General features: G+C 40.2%; 1 protein-coding gene across 6 annotated transcripts; it reads left to right on the forward strand.

Moving 5' to 3' along the window:
* The first annotated feature begins 122 nt into the window (after nucleotides 1–122).
* LOC112458579 (protein diaphanous) lies at nucleotides 123–21,784 on the forward strand. 6 transcript variants are annotated; one of them, XM_025022283.1, is made up of 17 exons: nucleotides 123–470; nucleotides 1,433–1,512; nucleotides 11,497–11,676; nucleotides 11,899–12,197; nucleotides 12,301–12,321; nucleotides 12,667–12,976; nucleotides 13,335–13,681; nucleotides 13,817–14,102; nucleotides 14,199–14,549; nucleotides 14,669–14,811; nucleotides 14,897–15,164; nucleotides 15,246–15,485; nucleotides 15,562–15,816; nucleotides 15,915–16,079; nucleotides 16,159–16,402; nucleotides 18,823–18,904; nucleotides 19,421–21,784. In XM_025022283.1, exons 2-17 carry the CDS (start codon nucleotides 1,480–1,482, stop codon nucleotides 19,440–19,442), a joined length of 3,246 nt encoding a protein of 1,081 aa, XP_024878051.1. In that variant the 5' UTR covers nucleotides 123–470; nucleotides 1,433–1,479; the 3' UTR covers nucleotides 19,443–21,784. The 6 variants fall into 6 exon arrangements, with proteins under 6 accessions (XP_024878051.1, XP_024878053.1, XP_024878049.1 ...); XM_025022285.1 differs by lacking the exon at nucleotides 12,301–12,321 and having other exon boundaries at nucleotides 125–470; XM_025022281.1 differs by lacking the exons at nucleotides 123–470; nucleotides 1,433–1,512 and adding an exon at nucleotides 2,052–2,351.
* The last annotated feature ends 4,058 nt before the right edge of the window (nucleotides 21,785–25,842 follow it).

Consider the following 25,842-nt stretch of genomic DNA (forward strand, 5'->3'; position numbering starts at 1 on the left):
GCGATCCCGTCGTAGATCTCGACCTCGTCGGTTGGCGGCAGCGCGGTCGCCGTCACTGCTTTGGCGCTCTCGCGCACGTTGCGCTGCGTCGGTTCGGTCGCGCGATTCGGAATTGTCGCAACAAGTATAACGGCGTGTGTGCGGTAACGGACATTTTTGTGGGCTCCGTTTAGAAAGGCGCCCCGCTTGGAAATTTCCGTCGACGAGTGCGTCTCGCGCCGCGTGTCGACCGACGACGCGACGTTAAAATCGCGGCCGCGCGTCAACGCCGTCGACCCTGGTCAACCCCGTGGATTGATTCGCCGCTCGCCGCCCTTTCGCCTGGACACAGACGGAGCGAGGGAGACAGAGACCGACGACGCTGGGCACGTCGCGTCGGCTCGGGCTGTCGGCCACAGGGTGTCCGACTCCGAAACGTAAAAGCGCGCAAATCCGAGCGCGAGGCCGTCGACGAGTTCAGTGGAGTTCAGGTAAAACGTAAACGCCGCGGACGAACGATCCTCGTGAGACGAGAGAGAAAGAGAGAGAGAGAGAGATCCCCTGTCAGGGACGATAATCGACGTACGGTACCCCACGTCGGGAATTAACCTTAACGGAACGTGTGTGTTGCTTTAACAAATCGTTCCACCCGACTCGTCGAAAAGATCCAATCGCGTTCTCGTGTCAAGGCCGATTTTTTTTTTGGCTTTTGCCCGAAGTCATACTGTCAACATTGCCACGGGGGTCCGTGACATTATTCCGTAGAACTCGATTTCTGTATTTCCAAACTATAACCTTTCTCTCTCGGACGTGCCTTGGTTATGCCTCGTATATAGGTAATCCCGTTTCCTCGATTTAATAAAATTACTTGAGAAGTTTTTGTTATAAAGAGAGAGAAAGTTATAACGTAAGTGTAGGTTTTCTTGTGGCAAATAACCGATCGATATCCAACAAGTGGTTGAAAACGTTTGAAAACATTCAGGTGAATCCAACTTGGTTCTGAAAGAGGAAAACAATTTATTCCTTTTTTTTCTAGCACATATGTCAAAAAATAACACCAAGTTACAGACAAAGTAATGGACATTTATTCATAATTGTTAAAACAGTGTAACTAATCAGAAAGGTTAATAATTATCTGGGGTCTTATCTACATTCAATGTTTTTATATTCTGTAATAAGGATGCTATTATATTGTTTGATGACTAACTTGTGACTAATAACGTGTTTGTACAATGATAACATTTTACGAGTAACAAGTATCTTTATATCTTTGCTAAAAGGAGTAATATCCTATAATCCACCTGTTACGTTAAGTCTTAAATAAGTTAATAATCTAAGTCAATAATTTTCACATGTTAAATGTCGGAGACATTTACATCCAAATTTAAATTCAGTTTTATTCATTTGGAAGGCACATTTATTTGTAAATAACCATTTCCTAATTCTGTTTTAGGATAGAGAGATGTATCGAAGGAGATAACAAATCTGGAAGACAGGATCATGGCAAACAGAAGGGACAAGCCTGCTGGCTTTGTGAGTAGAATTAAATCCTAATTTGTCCATTTAAAAAAAAAATTAATAAAATTAAGGAAATAAAGCAAATAAAGTATAATGCAGTACGCTTAAAACTTTGATATGGTATCATAAATCAGTATTGTGAATTGAAATTGAGCAGGAAAATATAGATTATCTAACTATAAGAAGAAACTGTCGTTAGAACGTTTAGGATAATTTAGATTGATTTAGCTTTAGATTTGTGTATACAGCAGTGTCCTGCTTCGAGATTTTACTCGAAACGTCCAAGTCCAAGATTGATTGTGATCCAAAATTGAAAGTAAAAATAATGAAGAAACTATTCAGAAATATAATTGCATCTTATTTGCAGTAGTGGTGTTCTCAGACGATTCCAGGATGTGACTCGTATGATTTGATTACTTTATCACTACTTTTAAGTTGAATTGAAAAATTAGGATAGCACGTTCTAAAAATACATGCATACCTTTCTGCGCTTCTTATCTCTGCGAGCTTCGCAATCGTAACGTCGGTATCAATACTACACCATTTGCCTACGTGCGACAGTCGCGGTTTCAATACCACTGAGGCACAATCGAGAACGCTGTATTGATTCTCGATTTTTCCCTTCGTCGTATTATCGCGGATATCGGTCCATCGATTAACGTCATTTCTGCGCTGGATTAACGTTGATTTCGTGACGTGATAACGCGTTTGAACACGTAAACCGGAGTGCGTGCGCCGATAATGTTACAATAATGTATAAATTAGACTTGAAAGAACAGCTTGTAAGGAGTAAAAAAATGTCTGGCATCCAAAGAAGAAACAGTTGGTATCATAAAGTCGAGGTCGGCGCCAAGGTAGGGACGACGACTTTTTGGATCTCTATATACTTTCGGGGAAACCAGTTTTCGATAAAACGAGAGAAGTTTTTCAACTGTATACATTTTTCTTTTTACTTAAAAGAACATAAAAACATTATAGATATTTTTGAATCCGAAAATACGAGATGAGTCACACATTGTCGTGACGTGTCGCAATGATAAAACGTCGTGATAGCTATAAAATACGCGCTTTTATTATTTATTAATAGACGAAAGTTATTATTGAAGGAGAAAGAGAGAAAAAAATAGGAAATAGCGCGCGAGAAACTTTTCACGCAACGTGACAAAACCTGCCAGTATATAGGAATTCCGTAGCGATACCCGCCATACGTGGGCATACGTCGAGTTTCCTGTTGTGTTATCGTATTTGTCACCATTTTCTATCACTGTAGTGAAAACATTTAAAATACTACCATTTACGTGGACAGCCGACCGTCCTACTTTTACGTGCCACTCTTTTTATTTTTATATCCAATCTTCAGCTTTTCTTATTCTCGCTCGAAATACTCGCTAATGTTCTGGACGCGCATCATTGTTCCTTTCGCGTTGATAAGCACATTCTTGATAATCGTCCGCGATATCAAAACCGCTATCGCGCCAGCAGCGTTTATCAAACTCTGCACTTCGCAGGAAACAGAAAATTTTATTTCGCGTTGTCGTTCGGGAAAAGTTAAAATAAACAGTAAAAATAGATTACGTGCTCGTTACGTATACCAGTTTCGTAAATCGCGTGGAATTAATTGGGAGCAACGCGCACGTTAGTGCTAAAGTGATACTTTGCGAATTTTTGCTCGTATAAAGTAAGTAGGTTGGGAACCGCTGCTTCGTGGTTTAACGCGATCCCTCAGTAAAGAACGATATACGCTCGATGATACGCGCAACACACGCTCGTAAGCGATATCGTCAACCTTAGATGCAGCACAAAATTCGAGCCGCATTAGCTGGCAACTTACACATCGAGCATGCATATAAAGACCGTCGTGTAAGTTTGCGATTTCACGCGGCGATTAGAATTGTTAATTTTTATCGTTAACGTCATCCTTGCCCAGTCTACGATAGTATTCTTTTCTCGCGCGTTTGGTTTAGCCGCACGTTGAAAGCCTCTGGGTGCAAAAACCGGGTAACTGCACTCTTCGATACGTGGTGGTTACGTAGCGTTTAGTGTTCAGTGAATAGTGACAACGGTTGATGCAACAGTCAAACATGTATAGATAGCTTATATACAGTGCGCAAAGTAAATTGCATTTTTCCACATCAATTTTGCGCCGCGACTGATAAAGTTCTAGCTCCACACATTCCTGGTACAATTAACGCTTTCTAAATTGAAGCGTGTCGTGTGTACGTCTTTTTGCATGGCCATTAGTTTTATTCAGTCTCGCGTCTCGTGTCACGACACGCGAAATATTTTACAAGAGAGCAAGGCGGCTGCCAATGCATATTGATTTCTATTCGCAGTCATATTTTTTTTTTTATTATAATTCGCGTGCCATGAAAGTCTTGTTTAACGAGGATACCACGTGAAAATAAAACCACCGGGATATCTAATTCTTTTTTTTTAAGCGCATATACAACGTGTAATTGTAGCTCCGTGCTATCGTACAGAGGCAGGGTACGCTTCAAAATCTGACAGACGCATTTAGCGTTAAGCGTGCGTGGAAAAACAGATGCGGAGGTGCTAAACCGGTATGCGTCTCTCGCGGAGAGACAAAGGCGCACCTTTCAGCCGCGAGGATCATCTTCTCGGCGCGTAGGTCGAAGGAGAAGAAAAAAAGGGAGAGAAAGAGAGAGAGAGAAAAAGGAAGAATCGTGTTCGACCTCCGTGTGCACGCTGCATACCCGTCGGAATTTCGCCTGACACCGTTTCGGTCTCTCTCGTTCTCGCGCGCCGGCCGCGGCGCGGCGGCAGAAGGTCGCTCGGATTGCTGGCGTCATCGCCCGATCGCTTCGCGCGCGAGTGTGTGAGATCATCCGCGGCCGCTCGTTTCTTTTCTTCCGGCGTTAATTGAGAATGAATTGAAGCCGCCGATTAACGCGTCAAACGTATTAATTCGTTAAGTGGCTCGTCGAGAAGATTTTTCTTAATCGCGACTTAAGCGCGGTCATCAACGGCGCGGCCGATCGAACAGGTGGCCGTTTACGCTCGCGTATGTAGAGCGTTACGTAACGCGATGCCGCGCCAAAATGCAACGGCAGCGGCATTTTGAGCATATCGAAAAAATTTGCGGAACTCATGCGAAGTTCTTCTCTTTTTTTTTTAATTTCTTAATTTTGTCAAGATTCGTGTCGCGCTTCAATATGTAAGTCGAAGCTCTATATAGTATAATCATTTATAACACACTTGTCTTTTTCTCACGACAATTACATCGTAAATGCGTATTTGTTCCGTGTATAAAATGTATGATACGTCCCTATATAACATGATGTAAACAACGTGACGCGAAGCCGGATCTCTAATTATGTGAGAGTAACATGGTTAAGCGATCTTGTTGACTGGATCTCTCTCTCGCTGTCCGGAGCATATGTTTCTCGTCGTGTAAACATGCGGGATATTGCGGACGACAGACAGTCCTTAACGTCAAGGATCACAGGACGAAAAAGGCAGCTTTTTTTTTTTATCGAGTACGAACGCCCATCTACGGAATATGCGTGTATGCGACGGCATCTGAGGACATCTCATGTCGAATTCGTGTCAAGTTTACACCGAGCGCGCGATCGCGGTCCACAGGGGAAATCGAGAAAACATGTATATCGATCGACACGTCGAGAGGCAGAAGCCCCCAGCCATATGTCAATGTCGATGATAATCGCTGAATATAAATCCTTGAAGTACTTAACGCGTCAATTATCACATACATTAACCAGCTGATACAGATAAATGAAATTTCTCTAAATTGTCCGAAATCGTAACAAACATCGAAGCGTTAGATCTGCAGTTGAGAAGCCAACAATTTGTTACTGTTATAACTTTTACAAGATATATGTAATTTTAATTAACTTATTTATATATTATTAAGATTATTACAATTAGGACATGTTGCGAAATACACGCGCACAATTGTTACATTGTACTCGTAGTATTTGTACAGAGCAGAGAATATTATTTATTTAATGCTGCTCGTATCTTGTTATCAGAGATAAAGTATTTCTCCGATATTGGCAAAGATATTAATGACAGTTAATTACTGCTACGGTAAAACAAAGTATCATCAAAATTATCCTTTAAAGGCGTAAGTCGCACACAACAGCCGTGCTGTTTGAACAACACGTCAGACGATGTGCCTCTTTTTATCGAATCTGTCGGAACCTTGTCTATTCGGAGCCGTGACGTAGTCGGTCGGGCACATTCCGCGATACGCAAGGATCCGCATGATTCACGACGGCAATATATCCTTTTGGTCGGGGTCAACCACATGATTGGCGTGAAAGGAGACGGGAAGTGTGGGCAGACGCTATTGAATAATCTGAAAGCAGAATCCAATGCGTGGAGAGGAGAAGAAGATAATACAATCGGAAGATAATAATCTCCTCGAGTTTCATATTATATATTTCTTTTTTGAACGTTGAACGATCTCGGAGCGGGATAATTTTGGAGTAAATGAAGTTGCGAAGGTCGAGGCAAAACACATCCCGCCTCGCGGGCGAAAATATTGTGACAAGACGATCACGCGAGCTCATTTTCTTTGAGTATCGAATTTGTTGTCAAAACAAAGAAAATTGAAAACACAGTGATATTAAGGGTCGGGGGATATCTTCTCATTGGAAGCATGACGTCAGCTGCGCGAGAATAAACCTACACCGCGTACTGGAATTATAACCGTCAGTAGCGAGAAAATAAAGGAGAAAGTTTCTTGCGAGTTATGTCCAAAGAGGTGATCTCTCTCTTCCGTCGAATAGAACTGTCGCTGTTCGAACTGTCGCGGCGAACTCCTCATCATCATCCTGTCGCGGAAATTTGAATTGAAGAGAAACCGAACTGTAGGAAATCAAGACCCTAATGTCTCGGCGAGTTACGTCAATTGTAATAATGCAGAATAGGGAGAACGTAAAATTGAGTGACGTAATTATATAGAAGTTGAAATCGCCCGTAAAAAATTACAGCCTTGATTGAGGTATTGATAGAACAACACGGAGGATATCGATTACGTGCATCGTGGTATTAATGACAGGGATTGCACGCGAGCAGGATAGACTAGATTATTACGATGCTAATCCTAATCCCCTTCGGCACGCGCAATTTACACACGCGACCTGCCGTCGTTGGCCGACATCGGTGAATCGGTCCGAGCGCTGCGCGCGGAAAAGAGGGCCCTCGAAACTGGCACACACCTCTCATATACGAATCTCTCGGACCTGTTCGCTGATAAGCGGTCAGCGTGGAGAAGACACGGTTCCGCGATACGGGCGCGTACCGTAAGTGTACGCGCCGGGACGTCCGACGCGATCTCCTCTCCATCTCCTCTCCTTTTGGTTTCTTTAATTCCACGACGGTGCCGTTATGTTAATCTTATGTTACGGCCTAACTGTACCGAGGCTGTATAACGCACGCGCGCGCCTGGTGGGCGCACCTTCACGCGGACGAGCGAGCGAGCGAGGCGGAATAACGCCGGGATAACGAGTCATCGATCAGCTATTATGAAATCGCGATAGCGACTCGCCGAAATTCGGCACACGACAAATTGCTTGGACTCTGTTTTTATCTTCTTCTTCTCTTTCTTCTCTTTGGATTCTTCTCTTTGAATCCTTTATTGCTCGACCACACAATCGCGGTTGGGCGCCGAAGATTCGGGGTTTTATATTTTTTTATTCATGGTTTTTTTTTACCCAATTTAATATTTTTTTTTTAATGTAAAGTATATTTAATTGTTTTCGAGTAACAACTAATTACAAAGTTAGTAATGCTTATTTTAAATTAAGTTTTAGGAGAGCAATTAATTTAAGCATAAACTTTATTTTTAATTTTTATTTGTTCTTATTACAAGGACATTTATTGCTAAATGTTGAACAATTGTAAAAAAAATGAGTTGTCAAATATTTTGTAAGAAAAATTGACTGCAGCTTGACTCAGGAATCGGTAGGCGAAGGAAAATTTGTAAAACTTGGGACATTCTTCGGGTTGTGCGGAAATAATACACAATGTAGAATGCGTCACGAGCGTGAAGGCACGAGCCGTGACGGTAATCTTTTGCGAAGGATCAAAGAAGTTTGTCGTCTGGATTAGCCGGCGAACTTTCTACAATTGTGGTAATTCCGCGTCGCGAATCGTTTCGTCGTGTTGGATTTAATCTGGAATGTGTCACTATGAGCGATTCCTTGTATTAAAGATAATCCTTTTTTTTTACGCGGTGATTGTGCGAAAAATCTGTGATAAGAAATTGTTTGATTTTTACTTCAAGTTAAATAAAATGTAAGATTTTATTCGTACGCCTAATTCGTAAAGATCATTAGAGGATAATGACAACTGATATTAATTATAAATGAAACGAATGTTGGTAATAGCCGTAGTTGCGAGGTTTATACTTCGGGAAAAATTAGACTGGAGTTTCATGTAATTACGCGGCAGCAACATATTAATTACATTAATTAATGAAGAAAGTGAGAGGGTTGCGTGTGTGCCACATTCCGCGCATAGTCTTTAATACGAGGAAATACACTACGTGGTCAGTTTGCTTTATCACTTTTCGTGAGTTGCGCCATTATCGTGCCGAACATCAGGTAATAATTTAATAAATGATCTCGTCCGAACGCTAACTCACGGTTTAAGATCGGAGCGATGGGGGAAGGGATGGGTACATTCGAGCGTCGTGGACCGGCGATAATCGCCGCAGTCAGTTTGTTGCCGTTCCTCTCTAAGTGCAGTTCTCTCGTCGGGGAAGAGGTCTCCCTCTTTCCCCGCTCATTATTCGAATTCCCCGATAATCTGCGGGTGTGTGCGGTAGTGCGTTACGTGGGAAAGACATTATCGTGAGAATTCCTCAGATAAATAAGCTATTGTTGTTGGTGAACACGATATTAAGCTTGAAATTGATCGAATAATCGCAAACGCGAGTTCCTCTGTCGTCGCGATTGGAGTCGCGTCTTTAATAATATTTCTCCGCAGATATCTTTGTTTGTCCGTACATATTCTGAATCTTAATAATATGTTGCTGCAGATTATATTTGGATAATATGTACTATATTCTTTTATATATTGTTAACGTGATGTGCTCCCTCTGATTTTTTTTTTTTCGATAAAACGAGGAGGTATTCCTCGAACCCTCCTGGATTCTTCTCTCGAAGTTCATCAATCTAACATTAGAGATAGTTACGACGTTCATCTGGCACGACAATCATTTATCGAGAGGCCACTCTGCCCATTGCACGTTAATTTTCCCCGCTGGAAACGACGTACAGTTATACGTGTGTATGATCAGTGTACACGCGTGGATATACACGTTCATTTTCCCCGTACATCGCTGTTCGAAACGCGCGTGTTCGATCGTTCTGTTTCACTGCGAGCGGCTGAATTATTCCGCTGGTTCGTGAATGCGGATGCATGGATATACAGTGCTACACGGTCGTAGGCGCCTGTGCGGAAACGTCAGCCGGTGTTTCCGCCGAGAGGGACTAGCGCGACAGCGTTTCGAGGCTGGCTGCTGGGTGCGCGAAAGCCGACGATAGTTCTCATCCCAGAGGCTGGAAAAGTCGTTTCTTTTTTCATCCCGTCGTCCTCGAGACGTCGTAAAAAAAGTTGCGAAAAACGCGTGATTAAGTGTCGCGTGCTTGCGTGGGTTCGCCTAAAAATAAAGGTGCGTCCGTCACGACGCGTCCGAATCCGCTTGGACTCGCGAACCTTACGCGCGTGTCCGATGTGAGTCACTCGTCGAAGAATTAATCGTCCTCGAAGTGTCATCGCGAGCACGTCGCAATGATCACGGACTGGGTAAGCTCTCGTACTGACTGATCAAATCGGAAAATATTGGCAGTTCTCACAGCTTGTATTTACTTTGTTAAATTCGTAGTGTCAAATTATACTCGTTTTGAGTTATTTTTAATCATTTCTGTAAGTCGCCATTGCTCCTATTCATATATATATATATAGATATATGTCGTTAATTTAACTAAAATAATATTAATTTAAGACTAGACCAATGGCGTTAAAATAATACTTGTTAAAATAATAAATTTTGACACACATGGTAATTAAAAAACAACAAAATGTTATTTAATTTAAGGTATTCAAATTTCATTCTTTAATATTTGACAGTGTAGCTCTCGCATAAAAAAAGAGGTGGCTTTCGTACTGAAATTAAATCGGAAAATATTGGCAATTCTCACAGCTTTGTATGTACACTGTTAAATTCGTATAGTGTTAAAGTATACTTAATTTGAGTTTTCAACCATTCCTATAAGTCGCCACTGCTCTTACTCGATATGTTGTTAATTTAACTAAAACAATGTTAATTTAATTAAAGCAATGGAGTTAAAATAATACTGTTTTGTGTTAAAGTAATAAATTTCGACACATGGTAGTTAAAAATAACAAAATGTTATTTAACTCAAGATATTTAAATTTTATCCTTTAATATTTAACAATATAGCTCTTGCAAGTTAAGAGTTTAAATTATTTTAAATTAAGATTTTAAAGTCGGTCTACGTTCGTTTGCCTCTATTTACCGAATGAGCTGGAGACTTGAATCTTGGACATGTTTAATGACCGCGTTGGAGGGAAAGAAAATAATGAAAATTAATAAGGGGAATCTTGACACATTAATGTCTGTCATCATCACTCGCTTGGCGTTTTCAGTTTTTGCGCAATAGTCATGACTATATATTAGTTGTGCAATTAATTGCGTGAAGACGCTCTGTCATTCTCGACATTACGTGCTATTTTCCACTGTCTAAATGAAAATTACAACTTTTACATTTGCGCGGGATCGACGTCATCATTTATATTGTAATCGCGTTACTGCTGTAGGCCTCGTCGATGATAAAATATTTTACGGAATTTTTGCAACATTGTGTGCCGCGAATTTGTACGCCAAAATTCCACGTTGACGTGCTACTCATTAATTTAATGATAAAAGTTCTTTTTTCTCGTATGCGACATTAGCGAGGAACGTTAACGTTTACCGTAATCACTTAATGATGATCTACGCGTATACGTGGTCGTCGTTATTACCCAACGTTCGGACAGCCGAAGAATCTATAATGATAGTAATTAATTTCTCACGCGTGTGCTACTTCGTGTCACGTCCTGCCTGCTTATTACGATTCGTGGCCTCCGGTCACGCCGATCGGGTCTCGATTTCGGGGCGGAATTAGCCTTCGGAGTTGAACCGCGGTGAAGAGGAGACGACCAGACGACGACGTGGCAAATCTTTCGGTTCGGTCGCTTCTTCCGCAACGCCGTCGCCGCGTATCGCGTAAACGCGTGTCCAGTTATCTCGCGGTAAGCGGACGGGATAATTGCTTCCAGCTCCGGAGCGCGCTCCAGCGCGAGATTTCGCGTCATCTCGAAAAAATTTGACGTGCTTCCGAGCACGTAGCTTATGAGCCATGAGCGAGCATGAGTCGCCGCTTGGACGGTTATATCATCGTAAAACGCAAACTCGTTTCCGTTACCGCGCGAAGGAAAATATTTACTCGTCGGACTCGGGTATCGGAATGCAGTTTTATCAGAAACGATCGCGCGGACCGCGATCGAATTTGCGCTCGATTCGAGGCCGCGGACTACTCGGATTCGTGTCAACGTCGGCTTTTACGGTTCGTCGCTCTCTCGTTGAGGCTTTGAAACCCCGAGCTCCCGTGGATCTTCCAGTCTCAAGGCTCCCGTGTATTCCGCATACGATATTTGTTCCCACAGATAAAAATTCTTAGATCTTCAATGAGCGCTCGCCGAAGTTTCTACGTTCCATAAACCTTGTTTTACATCGAAGTTTTCATCTTATTATTATGCAGACGCGTTTGCTATTGTGTGAAGAAATCCGAATACTGCACATGCGGTGCTCTAGAAAATCAGTATAATGATAGTGAAAGCGATATTCTTCCTCGAAGACAGCTTTTCCTTTCGCGTGAAATTAAAACCAACGGTTTGATTCTGATGAATGATAAACTGAAATGCGTGTTAAAATGATTGTTGCAGTTGGACACATGGTTCGGCCGGCCGAAGAAGCCCGGGATACGTGGACAGCGCGGCTACTCGGGCAGCAACACCATGCCCAGGCCGCACTCCGGCGACGATATCAACGAGATCGAGCAACAGCGTTGTATCATCGAGAGGATGGACGAGGAGACGGTGAACGATAGATTCGAGGAAATGCTGGTGCGTACACGCCGCACACATGTGTTTTATATATTCCGATAATTTATAGACATATTTTTTCTCGGTAGCGTTGAGATATGCAGTCGATTCTTCATTTCTTCGCTATATGCATTTTGTGTCGATAGGACACATAAGCAGGATGTTCAACAATTATTAAATAATATGAAGCAATTATGTATGTATCTTGAAAGAGTAGAAGATTATCGTTAATTTTCTGTTCAGGCCAATATGAATTTAACGGAGGAGAAGAAGGAGCCGTTGCGCCAGCAATCGGAGTCGAAGAAGAAGGAGATGCTGGTGTTGCACTACAAGGGTAGCATTCAGGACAACCGATCAAAATTCGACAAACCGGCGGACTACATACAGTACCTGGCGCAGCCCGATTTGAGCGTCAACAAGATCTACAGCTGCATCGAGTCCCTCAGGATCGCGCTCACTAATAATCCGCTTAGCTGGGTACAAGAGTTCGGCACCAAGGGTCTCAAGCAGGTTCTGGCGACTCTCAATGAATGTTACCGAAAGTAAGTGAATTCTATATAAAGCGCTCGAATAAAGTGTTCCATAACGTTTAGGTCGTCCCTTGAATGTACAATTTATTCTAACATTGATATTATTCTATTACAGTGCCTTCATATATTACGATAGGTAATTCATGTAAGAGTACTACTCGCTTGAATGTCATTTTGCGATATTTATTATGTTGAATATTTCTTAATCGCTTACATTATATGTATATGAATGAAATTTTGTTATGTAACAATATAAATCGTTTAATTTTATAAGATTTCTATATACTGCAAAAGAGTTTAATTTGAGAATTACTTTATTTACGCTGCTCAGTATAAGACATTCTTAATTTTTATTTAATTATTACTTTGGTTTTGCATGATGCTTATGGCAGAATTTATTGCGAGACCCATACTGCTTATGACAGAATTTATCACGAGACCCAAGTTTTTCTTTATTAATGAAAAATTTGTTTTCTTTTAGTGACAACCGTTACGAGCGGATACAATACGAATGTATTCGCTGTTTAAAGGCTATCATGAACAATACTGTTGGTATAAAGGAGATGCTGGCGCATCACGAGGCTCTTACTATCGTGGCCAGATCATTGGAGCCGACGAAACCGTCCGTAATGTCCGAAGCTGTAAAGTTACTCGGCGCGGTATGCCTCATATCCAGCGATAGTCACAAAAAGGTTTTGGACGCGGTTACTATGAACGGCGAGTTCAAAGGTCGTGAAAGATTTCTGCCAATCGTACAGGGTTTGATGAACAAGAAGAATGAAAATTTAAGGGTACGTTTTGCTTATTCCATTATCTATTCTTTATTAGAGACTCACGTGATTTCAATCATTGTATAAATAATATTTTGTTTTCCTACAAAACGGATAAATAAAAAACGCAATGTTTTACTTTAGGAATACTATTTTATATGCACAGTTGAAATGCAACAATAATTTTATTACATTGTCAAACAATATTTGTATAAATGATCAAATCAAGTAAAAAAACTAAATTTGTAATGATTTAACGACGAATTATCGCAATATGTACATGTAAAAATCCTTGACGAGTCACTACATGTCTCTTTAAAACAAAAAGTCTAAATAATTAATTTGATATAAAAATATCTTTTTTATTTTTATGCTGCAGGTAGTATGTCTTCAACTCATAAACTCGATAATATCATCCGCGGAAGACCTTGATTTTCGTTTACATCTGAGGAACGAGGTAATGCGAGTAGGTCTAGCCGATATTCTCGAGATGTTAGAGAAAGATGAGTCGGAAGATTTGGCAACGCATTTGAAGATCTTCAATGATCACAAAGAGGAGGATTATGAGGAATTTGTACAGAGATTTGACAACGTACGCTTAGAATTAGACGACGTTAATGATTGCTTCGAAGTAGTCAAAAACATGGTAATGGATACTTCCGCCGAGCCGTACTTCCTATCTATACTTCAACATCTTTTATTTATTCGAGATGATGCTCTAGTTCGGTAAGTATATACACGATTACATTTACTTTTACTAAAGCGATATTGTCAATGAATAATTATAATATTCGTTTATATCCCTAATGACTAACTTCTTGTTTATTTATTTTTTGTTTCCTCTTATTATTTGTTTTTTAGACCGGCGTATTATAAATTGATCGAGGAGTGTATATCGCAAATTGTGTTGCATCGTTCAGGCTGTGATCCGGATTTCAGCGCGACAAAGCGCTTCCAGATTGACGTACAACCGTTAATCGATACCCTAGTCGAAAAGTCACGGGCTGAGGAAGAACGCCGATTGGTGGAGGTGACGCAAAAGTTAGAGGAAGCTATAGCTAGTAGACAAGAAGCCGAAGCGAAGCTTCAGCATGCAGAAAACAAGATTAAAGAACTGGAGCAAGGAACGGGGAAGCCTGGTGGTCCCGTAAGTATCTACACCGATTGAATCTTTTTTTTTTTAAGACATGTGCACTTTCATAAATTGAACAATCTTAACAATAATGTTTTATTATATGATTAGAGGTCTGTATGTCCGCCTCCACCACCTATGCCCGGAATGGGCGGCGGACCACCACCGCCGCCACCTCCTCCTCTTCCTGGCGGTGGTGGTCCACCTCCACCACCGATGCCTGGAATGACATGTCCACCTCCGCCGCCTATGCCTGGCTCAAAAGGACCTCCGCCTCCACCTATGCCTGGTATGGGAGGGGGACCTCCACCACCACCTATGCCGGGAATGGGCCCACCACCGCCACCGATGATGGGGGGATTCTCTCCACCACCCCCAGCGGTACAAGTTTTGCCTCATGGGTTAAAACCGAAAAAGAAGTGGGAAGTAGACGTTCCACTCAAGAGAGCGAATTGGAAAGCGGTATGTGTGATCTATTTTGGTCAAATTGTTATTGACAGAAAATATAATATTGATTTAGATATTAACTATTTTTTTAAGATAACATATATTTTACTACGTAAAATTTGATGATATTTCAGATTTTGCCTCACAAATTGACACAAAAGTGTTTCTGGACAAAAGTACAAGAAGATAGATTAGCTAGTCCGGAAATATTGGATGGTCTTGCGCAAAAGTTTGCATCGAAACCGAGCGGGAAAAGAATGGATGATGTAGTTGATAAGTAAATTCAGTTTCAATTATTACATTTTTATATCATGTATATATATAGGATATATAGGATATAAATCAATTTTTCGCACACGTAGGTCAGCCCCAACGAAAAAAGTAAAGGATCTTAAAGTTTTGGACAGTAAAGCAGCTCAAAATATATCGATACTTCTCGGTGGGACGCTAAAGCACATGCCTTATGTAGAAGTGAAAAGATGTTTATTTAGATGCGAAGGACCAGTTATTTCTGATAATATATTACAAGGGTTAATTCAGTATTTACCACCGCCGGACCAATTGTCGAAGTTACAGATGTACAAAGATCAATACGATGACTTGACTGAAGCGGAACAATTTTGTGTTACGGTAATCTTACTTGATTTTTTCTACAATTTCTACATTTTTATTTCATTCTGAATATGAAATTTACAAACATTAATGTCATAGATATCTACGATAAAAAGGTTATTACCCAGATTGAGATCATTAAGCTTTATGCTGCGATACGAGGAGTTGGTACAAGATATAAAACCTGACATAGTAGCGGCTACAGCGGCATGCGAAGAAGTGAAGAGTAGCAAAAAGTTCGCACGGATTCTCGAATTAATATTGTTACTCGGAAACTATATGAATTCCGGTTCGAAAAATGGTCAAGCGTTCGGATTCGAGATAAGTTTTCTTACAAAGGTTTGTTCTGCAGTATATGTAGCGCGAATTGCTTATTTTCTTCATGCCGTTTCACGATATGTTTGTTTCTTTTTAGCTGACCAGTACTAAAGACATCGATAACAAACAGACTCTTATGCATTACTTGGTGGATACGATAGAGAGAAAGTTTCCGGAATGTCTCAGCTTCGTCGAGGAACTAGCACACGTAGATCGCGCCAGTCGAGTGTCTTTAGAGAACGTTCAGAGAACGTTACGTCAAATGGAGACCAATATCCGTAATCTCGAACAGGATCTCACGAATGCCAAAGTTCCGCAATGCGATGAGGACCTGTTTGCAGATGTCATGAGAGTATCCTTTACTAATTATTTCTTAATAACGATTGGTAACATCGCCTGGATCCCATATTGATCAGACAAAGGTATTTCCTTGACGAAGCTACTTTACAGCCATTCGCCAAGAAAGCCAGGGAATCTTACGAAGTTCTACAGAATATGTTCAAAAATATGGACACTTTGTACACGGACATCTCAGAATTCTTCTCCTTCGACAAACAGAAGTACACCATAGAGGAATTCTTCGGCGATATCAAGACGTTCAAAGACGATTTCTTGGTAAATACGAGCTAATTCGGACTATGTCGCCGCAATCTATCCACTCGCTATCTAACGCGATTATATATTCTCACCGTAGCAATCGCAGAGGGAGATAATGAAGCTGAAGGAGGGCGAGGAGAAACAGAGACGGGCAAGAGAAGCACGCGAGAAAGCAGAAGTAGAAAAGGCGGCGCGAGCCGCGCGTAAACGCGCATTGGTCGATATGAATGCGCACGAGACGCAGGAAGGTGTCATGGATAGTCTGATGGAAGCGCTGCAGACTGGATCGGCCTTCAGTCGACCAGACCAACGACGCAAACGACAAACCCGCGTAGCTGGTGGTAAGTTGTATAGGACGTACATCGAGAGGCAAATGGTGAAGAAGGACCAAGCAGCTCAAGCATACATATTTAGTAATACTTTAGATAAATCTGCTAAGCTAATAAACAGAAATGAAAATTTAACTCCAACTGAAATTATGCGACGCGATATGCTTCCAAGCAGGATTATGGCTGGAATACGCGCGGCGGACGATTCATCGAACTTCCTTACGCCAGAAGAAAATCAAGAAATGTACAAGCGAATACTGATAGACGAGGCCAAAAAGACGCCTAGACAGACGAGGCATTCGTCCAGAGTCACGTTCTTTCAAAAAAAGAAATTGTGCAGCCGCTGTAATCGCGCGTATTACACGGCAATGCCGGTGTTCGAAGAGACACCGAAAAGAGATATTTTGCTAAAAACATTCAGGAACTTGGAGTCCAGATGCGTTAATGCTGAATCGGACTTGAGTCCGCTAGTTGATGGAAACGTTTCTATTAATCGAGCGTGTATACTTAGTCCCGTTAAGCAAAGGCGCGTTGTAGTCAGCAAGATACGTAAGAGAAACAGCATTGTGCGCCGCACCATATCGAATCGCAAACGTATACGTGCAAGCAACACAGTCACAAAGCGTCGTAGGCTGCACACTTACTTGCAAAGTCCATCCAGTATGAGTATCACTATGCCACCGATCGTGAACACGCCTGGCGCGAATTCTATAGATGAAAAGATGTCAAAATCGATCGATGATTTTCGTACTAAGACACTCAGATCGCCGTTCGCTCCGATGAGACTTTTAAGATCGAAAAATTTCGAAAATCTGACATATGACGAGAATCATAATATACGGGATTTGAGAAACTCAAGATTTTTTAACTCAAGTATATCTACTCAGTTTCCGAGTAGCGGTTCGATAACTAAAGCGCAGTCGCCGCTAGTGTCAGAGATAAGTGGAGTTATGTTATTATCGGAAAATAGTCCGTTGCATTTAATAAACGTCTTACCGTCAAATTCTGTTCGTGCTGCTGGAAAAGGTTTAAATGTGTCCGGGGAAACATCTGGACTACTTGCAAACACATACAAGCAATTCGCTCCGGAAAATAATTCAGATGCAAATATTAATCATAATACATCGAGAAAATCAAAGGATAAGTCATGGAAAAAGAAATGGAAGTTTTGGCAAATGCCGATAAATACTATTTAATAGAATTATATGCTGCTTTGGTATTCACACAAGACTGATGCTGAAAATGGAAAGACTGACGAGAAAAAAATCTTGTTAACTCTATTGTTATGGAGAAACTTGCTCTAAAAAGTGTTAAAATGCATATTCTAGAAGTCATTTGATTTTTTTTATTAAAATAAGCGACGTTCTCATTTTAATATTTTTTAAATATAATTCTGCGTGATTATATATTTAAGGATACAATGTAAGAATTATTTTGCACTAGTCATGTTAATTAGTGATTTTTTTTATACTTTTTTATTTATTTTGAGACTAGCAAGTTGATTCAAGTATAGTTTCGATGCGATGTACACAATACATAAAACTTCTGCTTACCTATGGATTTGTAATTACATTTTACGTGCCGTACGAACTATTCAAGACTGATAATTACGACATTTGTGATACTATAAAGGATCTGAAAATTTGCAATATTTCATAGAGTGTATAAATATTTTTACATAGGATTTTATTTAATTAATATATCAAATTCTTTAAACAAACGAGAAATGATTATTTGTAATGAAAATATTTGGTCTTGAGTTTTAAGTACGTATTTGACGCACGCAAATATTCTATTGATTACTGCAGAAATAGTAAGATAAAATCAAAATGCTCTTCTGCCATGTCGTTCCGATCATTTAAGTATGTATCTAGACTACAAAGTTCAATGAGATGTAGGTGAATATGTAAACGAAAATTTTACAATTTTTCGTGATACTGATGATTGTAATGTGATATTAAAATTACTTTTTTTATATTTTCTTTAATACGTTGCTTTGTAAAAATTTAAATGATTATTATGATTATTTATGTATTTTTGTTTTGGCTTCAAATTTTAAGTGTGACACAAAACAATCGAGTTTTCGATAAAATATGTACCAAAGATTGTTTTGTATAAAAATACACATATATATTTTTTTTGCAATTAAATGCAGTAATGAGTTCCTTGCTTGTCTTAATCTTGTTTTCCTTGCTACGTTCAGTGTTGTAAATTGTGCTATTTTAAGAATATATTCTTGGAGTGTTGGTACATGAATAATGTATAAAATAATGTTCCGTTCCTGTTTCGTGCAGTAATTATCGAGAAAACAAACGTCTAACTTATAAAGCGCATAACTTCTTTTAAAATACATTCCACTAATATGGTGCAAATTTCTCTCAAACAGTTATCAAGCCTATTGTAACGAGTTCAATCCTGTTTTAATTTTACAGCGGAAAGGAGAGCGCAACTGAATAGGAGTCGATCGCGTACCGGATTAGTTGGAACTGGCTTACTAGGGAGGGAACTTTCGACGTAAGTATTACCATATTAATCGCAAAAGGAATGCCGCGAACGAGACACGCTCCAATGGAAACGCCTGATTTCTTACCTGCGTATTACACGCACGCTAGGAATATGTAACATTTTGCTCGACGAGTCAACGTTTCCGGATAATGATCGCTGTCAATTTAACGTTGAGTTTTGCTTGGTTTATGAACAATTTGCTCGCTTACCGGAAAATACATAACGACCGTATAGGAACATCTAATTTTAATTTCACTAGTTACATCCATACGTCTCTTATATATGCTTATAATAATTTTTTCACACGTACGAGAGTACGTGAAATAAATAAGTGAGAAATAAATAACGGTCTGCGATAATTTTCAATCGGGTAATAATAATAAAATTAAATAATTTCTTTTTGAAAGTATTAAATGCTATAATTGACTTTGCGTACTTCCTGTCTAAATTGCTGGTCTTTGTTGACTTTTTAAATACATACACGTATACACCCGTCACCTTACCCTTAACCCATTGTTGTTGCAGAGAGCTTTTAAGTTCGGCTTAACCTACTGGGAATACATCCTATTTCCGTCCTAAACTCGTTGCTGTGATGATTTTACACGCATCGTATTGGAACAATAGTGAACAGTGAGAGCATCATGCAGTACGGTGAATCAATATTCGGGAGAGGAGGCCGAAGAAGAGCGAAATTCCACGTCGATGATCCTCCGGCCTAGAACGAATTTTTTTGCGATTTTGAACTGAATAACAGAGTCTTCCTTACGTAGTTAAATATTCGGTTTGTAGGTATTTTGTACTTGTACAAATATAGAGTTAACGGATTTGTATAACGGAACGATACTCGCGCTGATACTCGGTAAAATAAGCGCGAGCATTTATTCCGTAGACGATATTGCGAGATGACGCGACAAAAGAAATTCGTCGCCAGCAAACGCATTTGTAAATAGGTAAGTGCTGGTGACGAATTGGTAACTCGTTGAAACTGCCTTTCGGCGCAGTTCGGCGACACTCTCTCATCGCACTGTAAGCATTTTTACTGCCGTCTCCGTGAAGGCGGTAGACTTCGCATTTATTTATGTACGTAGCTGTAAATATCTTTCATCTCGAGAATCGTAGATGCACGTAGATGCTTGCGATTCGAAATTATTCCGACATTACGAGATACGTATTTGTAAAAATTATATATTTATTTCGGAAGCAAGTAACTTTTCGGTTACAAAGCGATGATGCGCCTTTTCGATATTTTTAGCGAAAATATCTCGTACGCACGTACATTGTTGTACGATGCGACGAGCAGGTTCGTAATTATCATTTATTTTGACGTTACGAAATGGAGACGGTAATAGTAAATAATTTATCGTGATTATGCCCTCGTTAGTTCGATAAAACGACCGCAAAGCGCGCATAACTTGACGTTTACATCACCCGTTGCTCATTTAATTCACAATAAAAATATTTACAGTAATAGTTCGTACGAAACACTTTGTCGTATAAAGAAAGATTTATACACCAAATTGACGCACAATTGTGCGGCATATTTTTAATAATGGCTTTACCTCGTCTATCTTTTTTTTTTTTTAGAAAAAAGGCACTTATATTTGCATTTTTTATAACAGAAAGTATTTCACTATGTAATAGAATTAATCTAGGAGCAAAAAGAACTGAATTACTTAAGGGAAGCGGCTTATTCGACGCAACGTTCGCGTTTTTGTGATAATTAACGAGCCCGGTAACAGGCTCACGATATTCGTGTCGATACTTTCAACGGCGGTGAAAGAAACTCAGGGAAAGAAAGAGAGAGGAAGAGAGAAATCTCCCAAAATGGATACATGACGATGCGAACACTTCGAATCCAGTTTAACTTTTGGCACTGCCTGCTAAAATGGCAATAGATAATACTTTTACACATGACATTGCTTTGTTATCGCCTTTATACGAATGAATAAAGATATGATTGTCGGCAGGTCAAAATCACACGTGAAATTATTAGATGTAAAAATATGTAAATCATACACAGAAAAAAAGGAGTGTCAAATCAAAACTTATGTACTCAAATTAACCCGTTCATTGTTTCGTATATACACAAAAATCTATAATCTTGTAAGAATTTCAACTTTTTTCTTGGTTGAACGATATAAAATGACTTTAGTCAAGCAAGTTTTCTTCATTAAACGCAATATAATCTCATTTAAAGGTTTTTCCACATTGAAACTAAAGATATTTTCAAATCACGAATATTCTTTTTTTTCTGTGTAAGATCCCAGCAGGAGATTGCCGATATTTTTACGTGAAAGTTGGATTCGCGGTGTTGACGGAAGCCCGGTCATCGTTTTCGGCGACGGATATTCGAGTGTTCTGGTGTCACGCGTGTAAATAACAATCCCGGATGCGTCCGCGACGATGAAATCTCGCCGTTGTGGGATGGACGCGACGTCGTGTCGTTTAGTTAGCCAACAGGTAGCTGGGTGCCGCGCGGTGGGGCGGCTATGCCAGGCACGCTCGAAATGTCTAGCGAAAGGCGACGTAACGAGCCGGTTCTCGGAGCTGCAAAAATCGCGGAAGTATCTCTCCGCGCGGCCGATTTTCGGACGATCTAGGTACATTCTAGCACATGCCTCGATACGTATGGAGCGATTTTCCGCAGGATAGGGTAGAGATGGAGAAAACGTCAGCCGTATGTTTCCCCGAGGTGATCGAACGTGCCGGTACAGAAAAACTTGAGCGGAAATATATAAATCGCGTTGCCTACCGATCGAATCTCGTAACGAACGAATGATTTGTTAATATTAGTAATATTAATATTGTAAGAATTGGATACGTAAGTTAAGATCCTAAATTAAGGACTAATTGTATCTATACTGTGAATACACGCGGATCTAAATAATATCGGTGCGTCTATTACTATTGCCTGGTGCCTTATTTCTCAATATTCACCATGAAATATTTATGGACGTGTTCCACGAGAGTAGAAAATCGCCTATGCATTACCGTTGTACATTGCGTTCCCAAGTTTACAGACATTCCTCTAACTAAATGTCACTCGCGGTGACAACCAAATATTTATTTTCTAGTAGGAATAAAATTACCTTTTACTTTTTTTTAATGATACTCAATCTAAACATGTTTTAAATATTTCCAACTGTGACAAGTCCAGCAGTTATGTCTGATAAAATACGCGTAAAACGCGACTGATTACATCTGTGAAGATACGCGTGAAACCGACAGAATGTAAAATCTCGGAATGGAGCGGCAAGAAATCGAATTTGTTTATTTTATCGTTGAATTCCTGCGATCGTCGGTTCTTGCGGACGCAAGGCAAAGTCCATCGCGGCGCATCGAACGTGTTGACGCCGTGAATATCAAGAGAAATCGAGGGGAGCCGAGGATCGCGAGTCACACCGCGACACGCAGTCACGCGTAGATTACACGTGATATCGATCGGTCATGTTTAAGAGAGACATGTCTTTATCGCCTCACCCGCCAAGGCTCTCCCATTTCGTGATTTTTCTCCGCGAAGGCGAGGACGTGATCTAGTTTCCCTGTTCCGCTTGCAAAATCACTCAACGTGATTTGCAAAATGTTTATCTCTCGCGCGTCATTGAAGAACGCGTAAAATCCCGAAAAAATAAAATTATATTAAATTAAAAAAATTTATTTAATCAAAATTAATTAAATTGTATGAAATAATATATTAATATCAATAAGATGGCAACGAACGGCTTTGGATTTTACTTCAAGCTGAAGTTTTTCCCATAGTACAGAATAGTACAGCAATATTACCGGAATACCTTAAAGTTACTGCGATATTGCTGGAATGCTCTATGCTTTAAATGTAAGCTTATATTTAAATGTAAAATATTATAAGAACATTGGGAATCCATTATTGAAATACTCGGTCAGTTTTTCGTACGCTCCGTTGCCGAGAAGGATATATACTTCAATCTGCGCGATACAAGATTACACGCAACGGCAAACGCGAATATTACAAGTGCGATATGATAAGTAAGATGATGGATGATAAGTCCGCATTATACCGCATTATTCGCAACATCCATCGTCTAAATGCAACGATCGTACTAATTGCACGAAGGTAATTATGTTTTGCCGCGTATAACCGACGATAATATAATTTCTCATTCGCCACGATGGCGGCAAAACAAGATGGATTCGAGCCGCGCGGACCGTTCTTCGAACGGCGAAGGCGAGCCTCGGCATTATCAACGCGTATAATAATCCCCGGGCCGTTTTCCGAACAACAATCATGAATTAGCTGGACGCCGGCCGTCTCGCGTCGTTTCTCCGCCGCGTGGAGTCGTAAAGCGACGTTACGCAAACTCACGCGGGACCACGTTCGGCAATCTCGCCCCGGGGAGCGTAACGCGCGTCTAACGACGCGGCTGTCGAAAGCGCTTTTGCCCTTTCACCAAAATTCGCATTCCCCGGAGACCGCGTCGGTTTCGGGAGACACGCGTATTTTTTTTTCACGCGACGTGGAAACACGCCGTGTGTCTCGCTTCGGCGACGCGGCGACCTCCGCCTCGCCGCGTTCCAACGCGCGGCGAAAGGCCGCGGCGAGACCTTTCGTGCTCATCCTCGTGCGGACTCCTCGCCCGATTACGCCATCGCGGGGTAACCGCGGCACAGCGTGTCGCATATATATATTTCCTGGTATATTTCTAATTACCTATGGTATATTTGTACGGTCTAATCGCCAGAATTCTCGAAGAGGAAACTGCGAGAAATCTTTTACGTTATTTTCAATGCCTATCTATACGCTCTTATTATTTGCACTTTAATAGAGTTATTATATTATTATTTCTCATCTACAGGGTGCTCAAGAAATATTAACACTTATATGGAAGTAACTTTTTTTTAGAGATTTGATAGCACAAAATGGTAACAAATGTATTTTGTCTTCAAAGAGTGTCCACTTAATTGTTCATCATCGCAATGTGCAAAATCTTCGACAGAAAGTTGCAAATGTGATTGCAACACTACTCAAAGAAATGTACCTCGGGGCTCTGGAGGCCACCGGAGAAGAATCCAAGAAGGTACTGACAATGATGAAACCAATAAAGACTCTTTAAAGACAAAATACATTTATTACTATGATATTTTGTGCGTTATTATATTTCTTTTCTTTAAAAAGTTACTTCCACAAGTTCCATATAAGTGTTAACATTTAACATTTTTTTAAGCTGCACCCTGCATATATGTTTCGCTAAGCGTGTCCGAAAATCTCGAGGCGTTAATTACCGGAATATAAATGTCTAAATATTTTATTTCTGTATTTAAAGTAGCGACAAATACATTAATGTCTGATATAACCGCCCTAATGACTTCATCGCGCGTTATATAACGAAGCTCTGAAAGAGTGTACGTGTTATGAAATTACACGTCCTTAAAAATTGTTTCAATCAATCCTTCCCATGCGGCCATGGCGCGGAAGATATGAGTATATATCATTTTCAATAGATCACACGATGTTATACGAGACACGAAAATGTCAAGATTCTCTCTTAGATTCCTCCTCTAACTTTATGCTTCGAAAGATCATTTCTCACGCGTGGTTTACTTCAGACGATTCTTTTTTTATTTATTGTATTATTATATTTATCTTATTTGTATATATTTGTAATACGTTAGCGTTAAATTTTCTTAGATTTATGTCGTTTATGAGTAACATTTGGGGTGAAGTCGCCACTCTCTTGTCTGCCCGTTTTGAAAAATAAAAAGGCGACTTAAAGTGATCCTTGAAAGCGGATATACTCCAGGTACTCAGCTACTAGGAGGATTCTTCTAGGTACGGATACAAGTTGACGATGAATTCTACGATATATGATGACTCACGCCGCTGAGCAGTTTATATGCTACGTGTGTATATGTACTTTCATATAATAAATCTATGCGCTAATGCGCCCGACCGAATTCCGCAACTTCAACCGAGACACGCGACAATCGTAATCCACGTTGCTCCGCGAGTTGGCGAGGTAACGTTAACATTAACAGTTGCGAATCTTCCGTTGTCAATAACGGTCGCTGGGAGAATCCTAATAGTGCAGATGATTGATGGTGCTAAGTACCATTCGTGACGAGGGATGCGCAATGCGTACTCTAGCTGTTCTATACGGCGAGGCGCGAGAGCATCCGCGAAAACTGAAAGAGAATAACGGCGTGTGGAAAAAACGATATCACGTCCCAAAAGGGACTCGTCGAGATCCATGGGGAAAGAAAAGAACGGACGTCACCCTGAGAGGCGGCAATTTCGATAAAACTCCAATTATAATTTAATCGGCGATTAAATTCGACCGGTAGAATCGCCAAATTTCTAAACAGATATATAATTTCTCTAATCTAATCTCTTTTCCATTATGTAATTATAATTCTATTCATGTTGATAAAATATACAGATATCGCTTGATAAGTTAATCATTGATTAATCGAACTTTGATCGAAGTCACTCGTAGAGTATTAAGTTAATCAGAATGTGATCGAAATCTCCTGTACAGCGACTTCGATCAAATTCAGATTAACTTAATCAGCGGTTAATTCAGCCGGTAGAGCCGCCTAAAGCCAAATTTCTAAGTAGATAATCTAATTTCCCTAATCTAATCTCTTTTTCCACATGTTAAGCAACAATAAATAATTATAATCGATAATTCCATCCGTGTTGATAAAATACAGATATTGCTTGACAAGTTAATCCGCACTGATTAATCGGACTTTGATCGAAGTCACTCGTAGAGCATTGAGTTAATCGGAATTTTATCGAATAAAGTCAATCGTAGAATGACTTCGATCAAATTCAGGTTAATTTAACCGACAGTTAATTTAACGGAATTGCCCGAAGCGCAATTTCCAATCATATAACTTGTCAAAACAATTTGCCATATGTTAAACAACAAAATATTAAATCCCTGTTAACAAAATAACAGACGTATTGT

This window comes from Temnothorax curvispinosus, unplaced genomic scaffold (genome assembly GCF_003070985.1).
Source record: "Temnothorax curvispinosus isolate PA1 unplaced genomic scaffold, ASM307098v1 QBEX01009010.1, whole genome shotgun sequence".
NCBI lineage: Eukaryota > Metazoa > Arthropoda > Insecta > Hymenoptera > Formicidae > Temnothorax > Temnothorax curvispinosus.

What these genes read in the sequence shown, in the direction of transcription:
- LOC112458579 (XM_025022281.1), top strand. Translation starts at nt 2,250, where the DNA reads ATGTATAAATTAGACTTGAAAGAACAGCTTGTAAGGAGTAAAAAAATG. An exon ending in AAGTCGAGGTCGGCGCCAAG is followed by an intron (nt 2,352 to 11,496) that starts GTAGGGACGACG and finishes TGATTGTTGCAG; the next exon opens with TTGGACACATGGTTCGGCCG. An exon ending in AGAGAGCGAATTGGAAAGCG is followed by an intron (nt 14,550 to 14,668) that starts GTATGTGTGATC and finishes ATGATATTTCAG; the next exon opens with ATTTTGCCTCACAAATTGAC.